An 18,382-nucleotide genomic window follows, 5' to 3' on the forward strand; every position below is an offset into this window, starting at 1 on the left:
AGGAAATTGCGTTTCCTTCTTTGACAAATATTTCTTTGTTTTGTCCAAAAAATGGCTTTCCTTGTTAATTGAACCAAAATAAGAGACAAAGTTCCATTCTGGGTGTTGTGTTTCCTGGGATTAGTCGTCTTTTCATGTTTGCAGTAGTCTGGCAAGAACTATGTGATGTGTCTGTATTTCAAGTGCAGAGTTATGTTGCAAGTTTGTTGTATTTTTTAGTGGGAAGTTACAGTTTGAATTTGATCTGCTACTTTTTTCAAGACCATTTTGTTGATTTTTTTTCATCCATCTTTGTTATCAGGACCGTGAAAATGTTTTACACTTACCTAAAGATGCTCATGGTGATTTGGATTGCAGGAAGCTTGTTGAGCAGCTGAAGGAATGTCCAACGCTCCATGATCAAGCAGATATCTTATATATCTTGCATATACTAAAGTGAGTTGTCTGAGTATAAACTTCAGCATCTTTAAGTTTGGTCACAACTATCTGATTATTCTTGTGCAAAAGCTTTTCACTGTTCAGGGTTGTGTTTTGAGGGGAGAGGTTAAAATATTTTGTGCTTTAACAAGCTTTTTTTTAGTTAGCTTGATTACATAAATAGTTTCGATACAAAAAAATTCTTGTGCAAATTTCAGAGTTGATTGGCACACAGTTACGAATACATACAGGCTCCAAGGCTCACAAGTGAAACACACAAATCCTTTCCATGAATGAGACGACACCTTGCTATATTTGTGGTACTTAATAGTTGACAAAGATTTGGTGTGATTTTTATACACAAGAAGGGAAGCGGAGGGAAACTTCATCTTCTCATTTTCTAACTAAAAGCAAAATGCAATTTTAATGAGTAGTCACTATTTTTCCTCTAATCCATGTGCATGTTCAAGTGCACCGCTGGCTAAAACTCAGTGCTCTTCAAAATGTTCTTTGAAACAATCTAACTCCAGTTGCTGGGGTCAGTAAACAGCTGCTATTTAAATAGGTTTCATGGGAACAAATGCAAATACAAACCAATGGAATCACCTTCTGGAGTGCATTTACTGGGCTTTTTTTCCTGTGCAGGAGAATACTGCTGGAACCTGTCAGGAAGTTAGCTTTGGGTGCAAGCATGTGTTAATCAAAGATGGTCTTTCTTACTGCTACAAAGATTGTATTTTTGTTTATTTTAGTCTTTCTCCTGTGAAGACCTCTTCTTTGATCTTCTTGATTTCCCAAGCAAAATGTTTAGCAGCCTCTCTTAAAGACCAAAGGAAATCCTGAAAAAATAGCATTTTGTTGTTTAACTACACATAACCCCCTTAATTTCCTGTTCTGCGTTTGTTTCACCATGGGAGTCTCTGTTGGTCAGGCAGGTGGACTTGTGGTGGACTCTGCCCCTCCAGCAGGAGTTGAAAGGTCATTCTGTGATGCTTTAAAACATTGTCAAAGAGAAGCCATAATGCAGTGAATTTCAAAACCAGGAGAGGAACAGAAATCTCCTTTGATTTTTTCAGTAATGGTATAAGCAGCATGGAAGCTTAGTTAATAGCTAAGAAAGAGGTAGGGCAAAAAAACTTAAGGGTTCTCTGAGGCATTTGGAAAACAGGTGGAGTCTTCAGCAGTACTGAAGACGTTGCTGAGTTCTGCTCTGAAAAAGCACCACATGGAGCATTCCTCCAGCAGACTCTCTGCGTGCACGCTCAATTTAAAGTCTGGTGGGAAACCCTTTGGGTGGTTGCTTTGAAGTCACAGCCTCGTGGCTAAGTGAGTGCTTAAATTGATATGAAAGTTCCTGGTATCAAGAGGGTTTCGTCCATGTATAACCGATGCCTGGTAAAGGCCCACATGTCCCATGTACTACTTAATTCTGTCACCAAAATGAGCAATGCGATCAAAATCAGGCTGCTTGTTGTGTGGTAAGGTTAAGCAGTGTGGCATTTTACCTGATGACAGTTACCTTATGTGACTTTTCTGGCAGAGGCGCTGACTGGGACACAGAGCTGGATGGACAGTACGGCGTCACTGTTCATTGCCTACTCAATGAGCTCTACAGAAAGGCAGGCCTCAATCAAGAATGGGGCTTAATCCGTTACATTTCTGGCATGCTCAAAAAGAGAGTGGAAGTCCTGGCTGAGGTATGAAATACAAATAGTGCTGGTTCAGTTTCCTGTCTGGAAACAGAGATAAAACTACCAGTTTCTGCTTGGGCTTGTGCTTGCCCTTCTTCTGGTCTTACTTCACAACATACATAGTGGAGCATTTTTCAGTAAACACTGGTTGCTTTTCTGATCTAAAATCTTATTATGACATCTTTACCTTTCATCTGTACTGTGAACTGTGCTAATCTTGGCATGGACTGAGAATGTCACACTATAAACGTGAAGGCTTCATTTAATCTCTGTTAATCGGAGAAGCTTAATTACGTGCTTTGAAAGCTGTAGTTGTCATTGGTAATGGTCTATTGCTATTGTGATAGCATGAACACTTTTGGAGCACCAGTACGTCAAGGTGCTAGCAATGATGCAAAAACATGTTCTGCTGACGTCCATCCCATTGATAACAAGAAAGATCCCCTGTAAGGGTACAGATTTGATTTTTGAACATTACAAAAATGTTTCCTCTCAAGTACTCCAAAGTATCTGTTTAATTTCCTACTTATCCCTGCATATTTCTGAAGAGCTCTTTCTCTAATTCGTGGCCATTTTCAAAGCTTTGACTGTCACACCTAGGATGCCCTATTAGTGACAGTTATATCTGCAGGGAGCAATTTGTGATAATCGCCCTGCATGGTACTACATTAAGCACATAACCTTTTCCATCCTCAAGATATGATGGACAAGCAGTACAGACATGCTCACAGAAAGCCCTGTGTATTAAATTGAGAAGGTACTGGCAAAGGATTGGGGAGGAAGAGAGTAGAGACGATCTGGTTTGTTCCACGTTAAGGGAGGGAAGATAGACTCTTCAAAATCAGAGGAACATTGCTCTGTGATGTCTTTGATTCAGGATGCTAAAACAGGTCAACTGAACATCCACTTTTAAAGGTTGATATAAAACAGTAAACGCTGTGGTACTGGGGGAAGCACCTATTTCAGAATGTATCAAGGTGCCTAATTCAGGAATGTGATGCAGTATGTTTGGTGTTTGTTTCTTTTAAGAGATATATTAGTATGCAGGACTTTTTTAAGCTAATACTGCCAAGTTTTTCAATGATTAAAAATGTTTGTTGTCTTGCATAAAGAACAAACTTTTATGATAAATGGTGAAGTCCTTTATTGATCTGCCAGCCCCACTGGAGTCCCTAATCATTATGCTGCTGATTTCACTGAGTGGGGAAAAGCAGGCTTTCAGCCTGGACAGACACTCATAGCCCTGTTGACCTCAATTAACAACTGGCAACTAGTTAACAGCATTCTGCTGGCTCTGCATGTCTCATAGTTATTAGAAATGTACTTAAATACAGCTAAAGAAATGCTTAATTTTCAGGAATTAAAAGCTGTATCACTTCCACATGACTCAGAGAAAGGTCTCTTGCTTTCTGTCCCATTGTGATAGGCATGCACAGACCTTCTGTCACACCACAAGCAACTTACAGTGGGCCTGCCACCAGAACCCCGTGAGAAAATCATTACCACGTAAGTTGGAGCTCTGCCTTGGTTACAGAAGCAGCCTGCCCTTCATGTTCTTGCCAGTACTGTTCTGCTATTATCTGGTTTTAAAATTTATTCCTCACCTTCAGAAGGAATTGCAGCTGCCCAGGCAGAATCGTAGGTGCCTTTGTGGTACACAGATATTTCTGGGTGGCTTGGTTCCAGTGCTTGTTCAAGAGGTTAATAGCAGGTGCCTGAGTCACTGCTAACTGTGGTTTGCCTTCTTGCAGCCCACTACCGCCTGAGGAGCTCACAGATCTTATTTATGAAGCCAGTGGCCAAGACATCAGTATTGCAGTCCTGACACAGGTATACAGCATGCATAAAAAGGGTTCTTTCAGCGGTGCCCAGTGTGGCACCAGTGTTTGCTCTGTGACTGGGAAAGCCAAGAGGACCCACTCTGAATGGGTGCCCTTACGGATTTGTCCTTACAGGAAATAATTATGTACTTGGCGATGTACGTCCGGTCACAGCCTAGTCTTTTTGTGGAGATGCTCAGGCTCCGCATTGGTCTGATAATTCAGGTGATGGCCACTGAGCTGGCTCGAAGTCTGAAATGCTCAGGTAAGAGCAGTTTTATCATAAGGGTACTTATGGCATTATTTCTGCTTCACCTCAGTGGTTGATTTTTCATTTATGTGTGTTAAATCCTTTTATTAACTTCTTCATTCAGCATGCACAGTTACAAACTTTGAAAATAACTTCTCTTTTTGACTTAACGAAAGATTCCTGTCCCCCCATCTCCCAGTTATTCGAACTGGAGTGGATAGGAAATAAGTAAGTCCCCTGACTTTCAGTGTTTGAAGTCCAGGTCATCAAATTGCATGTGTGTGTATTTAGGGACCCAATGCCACTAACGTCAATGAGAATTAGGACCCTAGGTATCTTCTGAATATTTGAGCCTTAATTCATAGGTCTGGTAGTTTTTATTCAAAGTAACTTCTGATGTGTAAGCCTTCTCCCCTTGAATGTGCTTAGTTGAAAAGTATTTGCTGTTTAGATTTCAGCTAGTGATATGTTGTTTTGCCAGGAGGTCAGTAAAAATTCTTACAGGCCCCCAAGATGTTGCATTTGTCCTACAAAAACCCAAGAAGTAAGTAACAAGTGGTGCAAGGCAAAAATACTTTAAAACTCCTTTTGGAAGAGAAAAGTGAAACTAGAGGGAAATCATGACTGAAGAGAGATCTGAAGAATTTTCCCTATTGAAAGGGGTTAGAAGTCTAAGAAGGAGCAGTCATGAAAAGTAATCAAGTTAATGTGACAACTATATAGTCAAATGCTGATACTTAGGAGCATGATCTGGGCCATATTTTTGTGGCTCAGCTCTTGTTACCATTTCTAATGCCCTGGCACTTCCTAAAGGGGGATAACTTTGTGGAAGCATATTTTCTGGTCTCCCCAGTTTTCTCCCTCGTGGAGTGCAGAGGGGAGTCCCTGGTAGTTGGTTAGATGGAGCCCACTTCGGACACTGCTGCTTTCTAACTTCAGTGGCTAGCTGCCAGCAGGGGGTAGCAAGTTTCTTCCTTAGGAGAAGTTGTCAAAAGGAGTGAAGTAATTTTATGGGATAATTCTCTTTCTCTGTGAAGAGCGTACAAAATGCCCTGTTTCCCCCCAAACCTGTAACTGAATAGCAGCAGCTGCTTTGTTCACAGTGCAAAGCCTGTCTTTCCTGGGGTCCCTTTTGTTATTCCTTAGCCTTAAACATCAGCTGCTTTGTACACTGCCCTTGGCTTCACTGCTGCCTTTTCCATGTTCTCCTATGGGAGACTTGTCTGTGCACACGTGTGCTCCTGTGTACGTATGTGCTTTTTCTCCCTCTCACTTACAAGCATGACCCTTTAATCAAATAAAACACAAGCCTTCTACATGCATGCATTTCTTTATGTAATAACTCTGGCTCTGTAATTTAGATCTAGATGCTGTTGGGAGATGTCTGTAATGTCTTTCCAAGTGATCTTGCTCTACAAAGAAGCAACTGCTTTCTCATCATCAGCTTCAGTGAGATTTTGCACAAGCTGCAGTGTAATATTCACTAATGCAAATAGTGTTATTTCCATGCAGTGTTTGTTGTTTAGTCCTGAAATGTATTTTCTTTGAAATGTGACTCTACGTATTTTTTTAAAGGAAGCATTAGCCACAAAGGTAAATGTGACTGAACTTCATTCAGCAGCAGCTTACTTAGGAATAAAGCTATAAAGCCACCTATAGTGATGTTTGGGTTTTTTTGTTGTTGTTGGTTTTTTTGTTTTTTTTTTTTAACTAGGTGAAGAAGCTTCAGAGAGTTTGATGAATCTAAGCCCCTTTGATATGAAAAATCTCCTACACCATATTCTCAGTGGAAAAGAGTTTGGAGTGGAAAGAAGCTGTAAGTTGTCCGCTTGGGTACTTCTATATGTTAAGTGAGAACTACAGATACAAAGTTAGATTGTCTTGTAAGTAGGAATCTACTCTCTCAGCATGTAAAATAGAGTTATAGGTGATGTATTAATCATGGGTGGCCAGTACATGTGTATGTCTGCTGTGGAATAAAGAAAACAAATATAATGGAAGCTGTCCTGCGTTGAAATAAGATTGTATCAAGTTTTCAGTGATATGAAGGCAAACTTTTAAAATGAAGAAATTTTATGTGACCAGAATGAAAATCATAAAAAGGTCATATCTAACCTGCCTTCAAGGAGTATGTCTGTGATGCCCAGATATTTCCAACTGGCATGTCAACTGTCTCCTGTGTTTATTCTTAGGCCCTCACAGACTCATGGCACCTCTGACCTCTTTTAAAGCTATGATTGCTCAGTGTGTTGGAAAATCAGGCCCCGATATCCAAGTACAGATCTAGGCCCCTTACTTGATGCAGTCAGGCTTGAACTATTGACGTGATTTGAAAGGATGCTGTCACCAAGAGCATTGTACAATTCTGAGAGGATATGTGTCTATCTTCAACTTCTAGATACAATTTTGCCTGTTTTTCTACCCCTAGAATTTAAAAAATGTTCATTTGCTTCCTTTAGTGCGACCTGTAGATTCCTCTTCATCTAGCCCTGCGATTTCTATTCATGAAATGGGGCATTCTGGAGCAACGAAAACAGAAAGAAGTGGTATTACTAAATTGAAGAGTGAGATGAAGCAGGTGAGGGTTTTCTGTCAATGCTTATCAGAAAATCCAGCTGTTCTGGAACTGTGTTATGTTAGGTTTTATTCTTGGTAAATGCAGAAGTTTCCAAAGATCCTTTGATTTAAAGCTGGTCACTAAATAGAAGGCAGCAAGGGGATATTTCCTCCAAAAATGTGTTTCCTTTTTTTATTCTTGTTTCACATGCTGAATATAGAAGAACTTGGAACAAACTCTAATGCATTCATGCCATCAACTTTAAAACAGCTCTTTTATCATCTTTAGCTAAGGAGAAGTCAGATGTACAAAGCAAAGCTTTTGTGCAAACTGTTCATTCTTGTACTCTGCCCAAATTGCTGAAGTGGTCCACATGCCTTTTGGAAAAGGTACACTGGGAAAAGAAATCTTGGCTTGTTTTCTTCCTGTTTTGTTTCTTCAGGAATGGAGGATGATTGCTGCTAGAAAATATATATATATATATATATATATATATATATATATATATATATATATGTATTTAAGTTCAAAGTACTTTAAATTACACAGTAACCGGGTATGTGGAGAGATATCACAGAAAACAACCAATATGTTCTGAATGAATGTGACTGATGGTTTTGTTATGGTTTTGGTTTCTCTATTTTGTGTCATTATTAGTAATTTTCTTTTGCTCTAGATAAATAGGAAGGTAGTAGTCAAATAAAATACATTTATAAGAATGGTTCTATATTTTTCAGGCTGGGTTATTCAGCCTGGAGAAGAGAAGGCTCCAGGGAGACCTTATTGGAGCCTTTCAATATATAAAGGGTCTTATAAGAAAGATGTAGAGGTGCTTTTTACCAAGGCCTGTAGTGACAGGACAAGGGGCAATGGTTTTCAACTGAAAGAGGGTGGGTTTAGGTTAGACATGAGGAAGAAATTTTTTACAATGCGGATGGTGAGCCACTGGAACAAGTTGTCCAAAGAAGTTGTGGATGCCCCATCCCTGGTAGTGTTCAAGGCCAGGTTGGATGGTGCTGTGAGCAACCCGATCTAGTGGAAGGTGTCCCTGCCCATGGCACAGACTAGATGATCTTTAAAGGTCCCTTCCAACGCAAACCATGTTATGCTTCTATATTAGAAACCTGTTTTTTAAAGACCTTCTTAACAAGCAAATGTGTTTCATTTAATCTGAGGCCATTTCTGTAAGTTTCTAAGGAAGCATTTGATGTTTTCCTTTGATTGTGTGAGACAGATTTGCTCAGTAAACCTTCAGAAAGGAGTGACGTTTCTGCGTGGTCTTGACGTGGAGCATTTGAAGGCGACAGTAAGGATCGGTTAATGATCCTTCATAGGACACAATCAGGCAGGGAAGCAAAGGCACCTGTGAAACGCGTGGTGTCCGTCTCACGAGACCTGCTTGCCGTGTTTGAGCCATGCCGCTGCCAAAGCATCGTCCTGGCCGAGCCTCGTGGTGCGGCTGTGGCTCTGAAGGTGCTGCTAGCTGCTTTCCACCGCCCTGATGCGACTTTGGGGTTCAGCCTGAAGTGCGGTGGGCGGCTGGCTTCAGGACCCTTCCAGGAAGGGAGAGGGACTAGGCACTAGGTGGCAGCGTTATTTTAAGTACAGAGGTGGGCCTGAGCTGAAACACTTGGACCTTTGTTGAGGCTGGAAATGTATTTCCTGCATTGCTTTTGCATTAGATGGAAACTTGGTATTTTGCACAGAGGAGGACTTGGCTGGTTTTATTTTTGTTCCCTCCGCCTTGCCATTTGTGCTGCTTCCTGCCGCATCTCACTGCATTCTCTGAATAATTCACTAGATACTAATTCAATGTCATTTAGGGGGGGGGATCAACTTTGTGTTACAAGGAACATTTCAAGTACTTGTACTAACATCTCTTTGCACCAGTGTTCAGCTGTTGAGCAACTGCAGCTCTCATTTGCTGATGTCGTTTCTTGAGTCTGAACATCAAGCCTTTGCCTGGTCTGAACCATGAACACTTAATTAGGAGGTGTGGCTTGGGGTGGACAGTTAGAGAAAAGTGCTGTAAGTCTGAGGTGCTCCATCCACATTTCAGCAAAAATTTTGCCTTGCAGCTGTTTGTTTAGCACTGCCCACCCAGTTGGCAGCCCACAGACTTTCTGCAGCAAGATGACCTTCTCGTGCAAAGGGAAGCTGCTGACGTTGCAATGAATGGGGAATGGAAGTGGGGAGCTTGGGGTTTTTCGCAGCCCTGAGTCACAGGGAAGCTTTTGCATGCATTTTAAACTGTGGCGGTTTGTGTTGGCGATGCTTGGAGCCCAGTGGATGGCATGAGCAGCTTGTGGCTGCCAAACAGGCTCCTGGCATGGTGGGGTCTGCCTCGTGCTGCGAGCATCAGCAGCAGCTGCCCCCAGGTCAGCTGAAGTGCAGCACTGCAAGAGGCCAGGGGCTGTTGCAGTTTTCCCCTGAGAACCTGAGCTTATTCCATGTTTCTTGCCTTTGCATGGACAAGTTACTGAACTGTGTTTGCGCCCTGTTCTGTCATGGCTGGCTGTCTGACGTGTTGGTGTCTGTTTTTCTTTTGTAGTTCTTTCATGAGGGCCACTCCATGTCCAGCAGCATGTTCACTTCCATGGTAAAACACCGTCTGCAACCCTGCGGCTGCTCTTCCCCCTCTGTGTGTGTGCGTGCGCAGGTCTTAGCTTCTAGACACCTCCTGTGACTTCTGCGTAAAAAACTTGTTTCAAACCCTACCTCTTTGTCTTACTCATCTTCATTGGCAACCAATTCTGATTAGTAATCTTTTAATAGAAGCTGAGTCTCACATTTAGATCCACTTAGTTCTTCTGAAGCTTAAGTAGTTGTAGATAAAGCACTATAGCAGATTTAGCTATATGATGGTGGATTATGTTACAGGTGTCATCAGTATTTAAAAGTAATGTAGCATTGATAAACGCTGGCAATCCCTGGATAGTCATGAACTCAGAATAGCTTCAGGTTGCTGAGACAGGGACTTTATGGTCATGGGTATCTCCTCAAGCAGTCACCTTTCAAGGCAGAGAACTGTAGCTCTTCTTAAGCTCTTGCTGTTAAGAAGGAAGATAATTGTTTAAATATTTTACCAACAGAAACCTCAACAATTTAAAGTAAGTCTGAGGCTCCAAATCTGTCATGAAGACATGGAAAGTTTGCAGCTACATGTGCACTTTGAACTGGGGTTGTGATTCATGGTTCTCCGCATCTGCAGACTTGCTGGGATGGCACACCTCCCAGGTGTCCTAAATACACTGCAGAGCACCATGAGCCCTGTGGCCTGGCCTGACAACTGCCAGTTTGCTGTTGCCTCTCTCCTCCCACGTACCAGCACAGAAAGGCAGGCCTCAATTGTGGGTTTGAGTCAAGTGCACAGAATTGTTCAATGAGATCTTTGCTTCTCTGAACCACCTGAGTAGCTAGATTAATTATCATATGCAGATGGATTTCTCTACTTTGGCACCAACCTTCCTGCTGACCTCCTGCATCCCCTAGCTCTGCTCAACAGGATGGAGGAAGTTCTGTCTGTCTTGGTCAGCGTGCAGTGGAAAGGAATAGCAAGCATCAAAACATCAAGGGAACACCACCTATGCCTCACTGATACCAGTAGGAGTGGAAATGGACTGTTGTCGTTTGCTGGTCTTTTTGCAGAGCTTGGTTGCGTAGAATCAGTGAGCCTACCCTTTGCAAATGTACAGTTTTTGGTCTTCTTTTCTTCCTTCCCCAGTATTTGCTCAGGCGGTTTCTTATTCAGAGATGATGGGATTTGAGATGGGGCTGTTAGTGTAGTCCTTTCTGGGTTGAAAGTAATAGGTGTGCAAAAAGGAACAAGAAAACAGAAGAGCACATGATCTCTGGGACTGCAAACAGTGGGCAGGCTGCATGCATGGAAATGGAAATGAGAATTTGGTGGTAGTGCCACAACTTTGAAGATGATTTGCTGCCTAATTTAGTCTCCAAGTCTGGTAGAATAAAATAATAGAGCAGTAGTGACAATAAAGGAAAGACGACTGATTCTTACAGAGAGGCAGGCATGATGATTACATGACCACGTGAAGTCAATTTTTAATCTCCTTACTTTAATGGAGCTTTTTGCATGGAGGACCTCTCTTGCTGGAGTCATGGGCCACTGGGCTCTTACAACACTGAGCCCAGACCTACCTGCAAATCCCACCGTCTTGCACACCAATGACACTGCCCTCGCAGCCAACTCATGCTTGTTAAAATAGTCAAGCCTTGTGTTGAACTGAGCAGTGAAGTTTACTTGGTTACGCCCTGTTGAACTGCTTGCCTGTTTTCTTGAGAAATGATTGTACTGGAGAAGTGAAGGTGGAGAGAAAGGGATCAATCCTGCTCCATCATCTTGTATGACATCATGGCCTGTATTTTTCCGCTGGTTCTGAGGTAGCATTGTAACAGAACGATGTATTCACCAGGAGTAGCACTTGGGGTGGTAGAAAGCAACTAACCAAGGCTTTAATGTTTATTACAGAAGGGCAGTACTCCATCGTCTCCCACTAGTACTTCTCCAACTGGCTCCAGTGGAGACACCAGCTGGGGTGACCGAAAAGGGCAGTGGCTGCGCAGAAGGAGGCTTGATGGTGCTATTAACAGAGTTCCTGTTGGCTTCTATGAGAAAGTGTGGAAAATCCTTCAGAAGGTAAGTTGACAACTGTGGAGGGCAGGAAGCAAGAAAGCTGTACGGTAACTTGGGGAGGTGGTGGTCCAGTGGTGGTGTGTCACTGGGAGTTGAAGTTGTCTTCAGCTGGAAGACTGGTGGAAACTAGAGTCATTAGTAGGAGCGTGTCTCGTGAACGTGAAAGGGCTCCATTAATAGAAGTTCAAGCGTTTGTTTGAAAGTGTATTTTTCTCTAAAACCATCGGTGCCGAATTTCGGCTGAACAATTCTGTTCCATCACTGTCCATTCTGCATCGCCCGTGGCCTAATGCAGGTTGTGGTCAGTGCTGCTGCAGGGCACTGTCAGGCAGGGCAGTTCATGTACTCAAGTTCAGAAGGGCTGCGAGGAATCAAGTGGGAAACTGCACTGACTCTTCCAAAATGTCTTCAAATGCTGGTTCTTCTGAGCTTTATGGCATTCTTAACATTTTTTGGTTTGTTTTTAAGTGAAAAGTAAGTTCTTGCCAGCACCTTGGAGATCTGGGGTATGGAAATGTGTTGCAGCAGCTCTCCAGGAAGGAGGAGAGGGGAATTACGAATTTTTACTCATTTCAAAGTGATTATGCACCTGTTCTTCTGCTTTGCTGGATGAAAGCCAGCATTCAGCACCTTGCAGCACTGAACTGTTCATGCCTACACAGTTGGGAAAAATGTGCATCACCAGCTTAGGTTGATTTTGGTTGTCCTTCTAAAATCACTTACACTGAAGCTGTTAGTATTGATGTCAGCCAAGACGAGTCATATGTGACCTTGTGGCTATTTACTAATGGGATCTTTCAGTAGAGTGAGCATCACTTCTATCCTGACCTAATGTAATAGCTGAGAGTATTTGAATGGTTTTTCTGGCAATTAAAATTAATTGTGCTTATTTAAGTTGTCTTCAATATTTCATTCTTAAACTCTCTTTGGACTACTTGTAAAATCTCTCTCTTCTTCTTGGTGCATTTTTGTACCTCAGGTACCTAGATGTGTCATTCCTTAGCCTGCCTTCTTACCATTTAGGTTTTGTCACTCTTTTCTTGTATACCACTTGGTATTTGTAACACTACCTCTCCCCCACTGCTGGTGGCCCATGTCCAAGCACTGCAACATGTTGACATCCTTGAGTTGTGGTGCCCTGGATCTGAAACACTTAACTAAATGTTGTTTTAGCAAAAATGAAAAATAAAGGTTCTCGCTTCTGTGGTCTGTTGTACTTTTGCATTATCTGTTGTTTCTACATCCTTTCCCACAGAATGTGCTCATTGATTTGTTTTCCTCCTTTGTGTGCCTCTGGCTGTAGTGGCTTTCTAAGTAGTTTCCTCACCTTCCATAGCTGGACTGAAACACAGCACGCTCTCTATGTGTCATGTCAGGCTATTTCTAACATTTGCCAGGTTATATAGTAACTTCTTCAGCAAAGGTGAAGTAATATTTTCAACAGGTTTTGTTGGTTTTGTTGGGGGGGGGTGTGTTTTGTCTGTGTTTGGGTTTTTTTAACTGAAAGTTGTTACATATTGGCTTAGAACAGCAAACCCTCAGATTTACTTGCAAGAATTGTAATTTCTGTTTATTGTCAAAATGTTGTTGTTTCAGTGCCATGGTCTGTCCATTGATGGGTATGTCCTTCCTTCTTCAACCACCAGAGAGGTACGGTAAAATGCCAACAATTTTCTAGCCCCACGACTGAATGTTTGGTTTGACAGTGTACGATGCAGCGGGGCTGCTGTTGCAGATCCTTGGTTTTAAGAAGGGTAGAAGATCTGGACCTTCCCCCAGCACCTCCGCCAGCTTCCCTGGGGCTGTGCGGATGAGTTCCTGCCAGGCAGGCCTGGGCGCGGGTTTGTGGCAGGTTTTCCCCTTTGCCGAGCTTGCCCTCTGCACGCCTTCGCTGACCCCACGCGCCCACGGAGCAGCGCTTGATAGAGGGTGGTTGATGGCAGTCCTTCTGGCAGTGTGAGAAGAAAGTACGGCCTTGTTGGTATAAAGCAGACGTGTTGCTTGCTACTTATTTTTTTTAGTATGCTGCAACAGCAGCCAGTGTATTTTGGCATCACAGTCTCAAAAGTAAATACCAATTAAGGATGATTGTTTCTAACCAAAGCTTTGACTCTTTAAATCCATAGCTTTTCCTTAAATTTTTTTTCCTTAGCTGGATTGCCATTCTGTCTTTAGGCGCTCTGGCAAGTTTTGAATTCACATCTATAAAACAAACTCTCGTGAACAGTAATCCGTCAGCACAAGAGAGTTGCTTGTGTGCCTGAGACTGTTTTCCTGTCTGGTGCGCTCAGATTTGTCTCTGGCTTCCTTCTCTCCTGAGGGATGGTGGCAACAGCTGAAGAGAGGAGCTGGAATCTTCTGCCAAATTTAAACCTTTTTTTTTCAGAATGGAAAGCTTTATTTATTCCTATTGTGTAGATAAACAGGCTTATATTTTTAGCCTGTCAGACCTAGACAGTGTCTAATTTTGCTGTTAAAAGGACTCAAACGAAGTAAGTGCAAACCTCCCAAGGAAGCAGCCTTTCACATAACATCCATAGAACTATGCCAGTGCAAATTAGGCTGCTCTACAAACAAAATAGCTATATCTCCTGTGTGGAAAAGCATTCACTCTAAGCAGGTGGTTATTTTTAAAACTTGACAGTAATTTTGGCTTTGCAACTAACCTGCGATGCTAGAAAGATACTTACAAGGCAGAGTGTGTGAGACTGCAGCATGAGAAACAAAGAGTTAATTTGTCAGCTAAGCATCAGCAGTCCTGTATGTAACCAAAATGTGTGTGTGATGGGTTGCAGGGCCGGAGCAGTCTTCTGGAAGTTGCGTAACTGTTTGCAGGATCAGGGCCTAGCAACACAGAAAGTTTCTATAAGTGCTAAAGCCGCACAAGCATTTTGTTCGCTTCAGTCAGTCTACCCCCACGTGCAGAGAGGAGCATATGTTTAAGTGCTTGCAGGATGTGGGGAACTAGTCCTTTGGATGTGTCAGTTTTCTTTCCATTTCCACTCAAACTTGCCAGATGACCCCGTGCGAAATCAAGTTTGCTGTGCACGTGGAGTCGGTGCTGAACCACGTACCCCAGCCTGAGTACAGGCAGCTCTTGGTGGAAGCTATTCTCGTTCTCACATTCCTCTCTGACATCGAGGTGAACAGCATCGGGGGCATCATCCACGTGGATCGAATCGTGCACATGGCCAATGACCTGTTTCTGCAGGAGCTGGTGAGTTCAAAGTGCAGTGGTGGGAAGCTTCCACATTTGAAAATTGTGCCCTGCTCCTTTTTTAATATGTGTGATGATCTTGATCTTATCCTTATTCTTTACCCTACAAAGACAGACCAAATCACTTAAGTATCCTCTGGAAATATATTTGGAAAACTAATTTAAGAATTGCGGGAGATCTAAAGGGAATGAAATTGTAGTGGCTAACAAGCTTTGAAGTAAGTGGGTAGTCTGAAGTGAAGTTTTGCTTTACCAAGGCATTAGAATTACCAATATTTGAGTAATCCCACCCGCCTGCCCCAAAGGACAAAAATCTGTGAAGTCATATGTTCCTCATTTACTTACACTGATCCAGCTAAGTCATGTGGGTCCTATGATAATCCTGATTAAGGTTTTCATGAGGGAAAGGAGAATTGCCTTCAGTATTCAGCACAAATGCAAAAGCATAATGTGGCGGGGTTTTTCCAATAAATAAGCACGCACACCTAACTTTCCCTATTTCTTTCTTTGTGTCTTTTCAGAAATCATTCGGAGCTACTGGTAGTATCTTGGAGAAAGATGTAGCCACAGGAATTTGCCACTTTTTTTATGACAGTGCTCCAAGTGGGGCCTATGGCACCATGACGTACCTAACAAAAGCCATAATTATTTATTTACATGATTTCCTGCCTAGCACAGGCTGTGCGATGCAATAAGTGATGCCTCATGTGGGAGGGAAGGCTCAGAAGCTCTTTCTCCCGATTTCCCTGTCATGAACCTCTTGTTTAGTTGCTGCATGTATGTGTGCCGTGCACTACCTCAGCATTTTACAGTAGTCATCATGCTACGTGCATGTGGGGCACAGGTAGGTGGAATTTGGCTTGGTTTTAAGACTGTGTGAGCAATAACAAATAATGAGGCTTATTCTGCCCAAAGTGCGTAAATGTAATTCATATTAAATTAGCAAGAATTATACAGTTCTGCCAAGGGGAAAACAGATTACTTGGTGGAGATCAAAAGGCATAATAAAACAAGGGAGCTGTATCTCAGACATAAAGTCTCCCAAATAAGGGAAGTGATGGAATTCATTAATTTTTCTCCTGCTGTGTGTAAATGTACATCATTGTGAATCACTAATGCACAGTGTGAGACATCCAGGGAAATGTAAATTAGAGGAATAGGAATAACTTGAAATATCCAGGTGATATTTCTCATACATGTTTATCCTGATTCTCATCTCATTCGCACCTAGTCAGTGCAGGGCTAATGCCACTAGAGACAAATGTCATACAATATCCACTAATTTGAGAGGATAGCCTCTCTCAGGAAGCTGCATCTGTCTTTAATATGAACAAAATAGCTTCCTTCCCTGCCTCCCCAGGGCTTTGGAGGCAAAATCTCAAGACTCCAGCTTCCTCAGGGTGATAGACAGTTTTATGCCTGTAATCCTTTCCTCTGAATGGAGCAAGATCGACCTCTTCCACCAGCGCACCCTTTCCAAGTGTTCAGATCCTTTCCCTTGCAAATAGCCTCAGAGTTAAGTACTGTGTAATTGCCACCCTTCCAGCACCGTGTGAGTTTATGGAAGGCTTTGATGTTTTTCTTTTTTTTTTTTTTTTTTTTTTTTGAAGTCACATTTGTCACATGTAGTTAGGAATGGGCTGCCTGGAAGTCTCCCTTCAGACAGCTCCCAGCTTAGTGCCTGCACCTTGAATCTTTCCACTGGAAACCAGTTTCTGTAGCTGCTCCCAGCTGCTGCAAGGAGAATAGGTGTGTCCTGCAGGGAAATGGCTGAGTAGCCATTTAAACTGAAAATAGAGGTAGGCTACCTCTGGAAGGGAAAACCCTGCTTTACCACAGGTGTCAGCTGTGGTTTTCTTTGCACTGGTGCTGCTGGTTTTGCCAACAGCCAGCACGCATCTGGCTGGCAGCTTATGAAAGTAGCTGTAGCTTTACCTTCTCCGTGGCCATGGGGTCCCTCAGCAGCGTGGGGGTGTGCTGGCACTGCTGCCCTGCAAGCAGAGGGGATCAGAGCAATTATGTCTTGCCAGGTAGAGGGGAAAAGAGCAGACATGGCCTGTAAGAAGTAAGTATTTTCTGTGCAAATAAGCCTGACTGATAAGTATATTTCTGTGAGACCCCCCCCTCTGCTTCTTCATAACTATGCTGTTTTTACAGGATTTGAAAACTTGATTTGTTTTTTTTTTTTGTAGTAATAGTATGTGGTGCTTTTGAGAACAAGGTTTTTGGTTCCAGTTTTATACAGATACCTGAAATACCTTGATGAAAGGAGGGAAGTAAACCCCTGTCTCGCTTGACAGTCGCCAAGACCCATGATTCTGGGGAGGCTAAGCTCCTGATGGCCGTGCCACCCCTCCTGCTGTCCCTCCACAGAGTCGCTGCTGCTGTAACAACATCTGGACACTGGCTCAAGAGAGCAAAGGTGTGGGAGGCTGTAGGAGGTGATTTCATGTTTTTCCAGAGACTAGGAGAGTCTGGGGGCCCTTGGACTGGATGCTCTGAGAGAGGCACGTACTGTATTAACCACCATGAAAACTGTGGGCCTGTTGAGGGGCTAGTAAAAAGGTACGGTTCGGGTACAATTAGCTCTTGGATGTGGAAGTTATTTATTGGCATGGTGCCTGTTTTGTAGGGGTTTGCCTTCATTATAGGGGTTTGTTTTTTTCCTTTTCGTATGTATTGTGAGAGATCATTTAGCTTGTTACCCAGTAAAGGAAAGCAAAATTCTTTGCTTAGTTTAAGCAGACAGATGTGACAGTGCAGAGTGTGAGCACACGAGAGCCTGTGCGATGGTTTCTTCTTCTATCCAGTATCATATGAAGTCAGTAGTAGCAGTTATCTTTGCTTTTCTTGTTGAATCCTGGATTGTGAGAGATGCAAGATGATTTTCCCTCAGGGTATTTATTTATTTATTTTACCTACAGTGTGATCTTGTTTTCAGAAACAGGAAGGGTGGTGTGGTTGGTTTTACATGCAGCTGCATTGAAGTCTAAAACAATCAAGCCTATGGCCAAACATACCTGGACACCCCTTGACACTTTTTTTTTTGTAATGGGAGTATCATTGGTATCTTTAATTTGAAATTCATAGTATGACCTAGGTTTTGGTATGTTTATGATCATCATGATCAGTTATCACATGGAGTGCAGGCACTTGGAAAGTATTTATGTGGCAGTTTGAAGAGTTGAGGTAGCTGGTGGTGAGGGGTGGGATTCTGAAACACAAGGGCAATGGAAGGGAAATTCGTGTTACCTCCAGGCCGGGCAGAGCTGCAACTTGCTGCTGCATTACTACTCGGACTGAAGAAGTGCTCCAATTGGAGAGTCACATTTTAGTGCAAACCTAATTAAGCAGCTAAGGTTTTATATAGATGCCCTGCTTTGCTGAGGATCCACCTCTGTGTGCAAAGCTGTTGCAAAGCAGAGCTAGTGCTGGCGGTGGTGAGGGTGTGCTCCTGGTGAAAATATGTGATGACTTCTTTGCAGTTTTTATGGGGCTCAGCTAATTGGCAGAGGCTGGACTTGACTGTCAGGCTTCCCAGGGGAGCCAGCAGAGGATGACAGGGCCGACTTCAAGTCCCTGGAAACTCATTTATGGAACGAAGGCAAAGCAAACAGACACATCTGTGCCTCAGACACAAGGGCATTAATGAATTAAAATAGACCCACCTGAGACCTGGTCTTTCCAGTCTGATGGGCACTGCTGCCCTAAGCAGTTTGCCATGGTGGGGACAGAAGCACCTACACAGCTCTGGGGGGCAGCCAGGCATGCCTGCA

The 18,382-nt window shown here is 42.9% G+C and overlaps 1 protein-coding gene across 2 annotated transcripts in view; it reads left to right on the forward strand.

The window, feature by feature from the left end:
* The window catches only part of PHKA2 (phosphorylase kinase regulatory subunit alpha 2), a 44,088-nt gene extending 28,432 nt beyond the window's left edge, over positions 1 to 15,656 (forward strand). Inside the window, exons 21-32 of one of the 2 annotated variants that reach the window (XM_030019859.2) lie at positions 302 to 435; positions 1,958 to 2,114; positions 3,535 to 3,614; positions 3,860 to 3,938; positions 4,064 to 4,193; positions 5,893 to 5,994; positions 6,638 to 6,756; positions 9,287 to 9,334; positions 11,225 to 11,392; positions 12,986 to 13,039; positions 14,406 to 14,606; positions 15,128 to 15,656. In XM_030019859.2, the coding sequence (XP_029875719.1) occupies positions 302 to 435; positions 1,958 to 2,114; positions 3,535 to 3,614; positions 3,860 to 3,938; positions 4,064 to 4,193; positions 5,893 to 5,994; positions 6,638 to 6,756; positions 9,287 to 9,334; positions 11,225 to 11,392; positions 12,986 to 13,039; positions 14,406 to 14,606; positions 15,128 to 15,301 (1,446 nt within the window). In that variant the 3' untranslated portion in view covers positions 15,302 to 15,656. The remainder of the gene's footprint in view (positions 1 to 301; positions 436 to 1,957; positions 2,115 to 3,534; positions 3,615 to 3,859; positions 3,939 to 4,063; positions 4,194 to 5,892; positions 5,995 to 6,637; positions 6,757 to 9,286; positions 9,335 to 11,224; positions 11,393 to 12,985; positions 13,040 to 14,405; positions 14,607 to 15,127) is intronic. The other variant, XM_030019860.2, reaches the window with a different exon arrangement.
* The last annotated feature ends 2,726 nt before the right edge of the window (positions 15,657 to 18,382 follow it).

The sequence above is a fragment of the Aquila chrysaetos genome, chromosome 7 (genome assembly GCF_900496995.4).
Source record: "Aquila chrysaetos chrysaetos chromosome 7, bAquChr1.4, whole genome shotgun sequence".
Lineage (NCBI taxonomy): Eukaryota > Metazoa > Chordata > Aves > Accipitriformes > Accipitridae > Aquila > Aquila chrysaetos.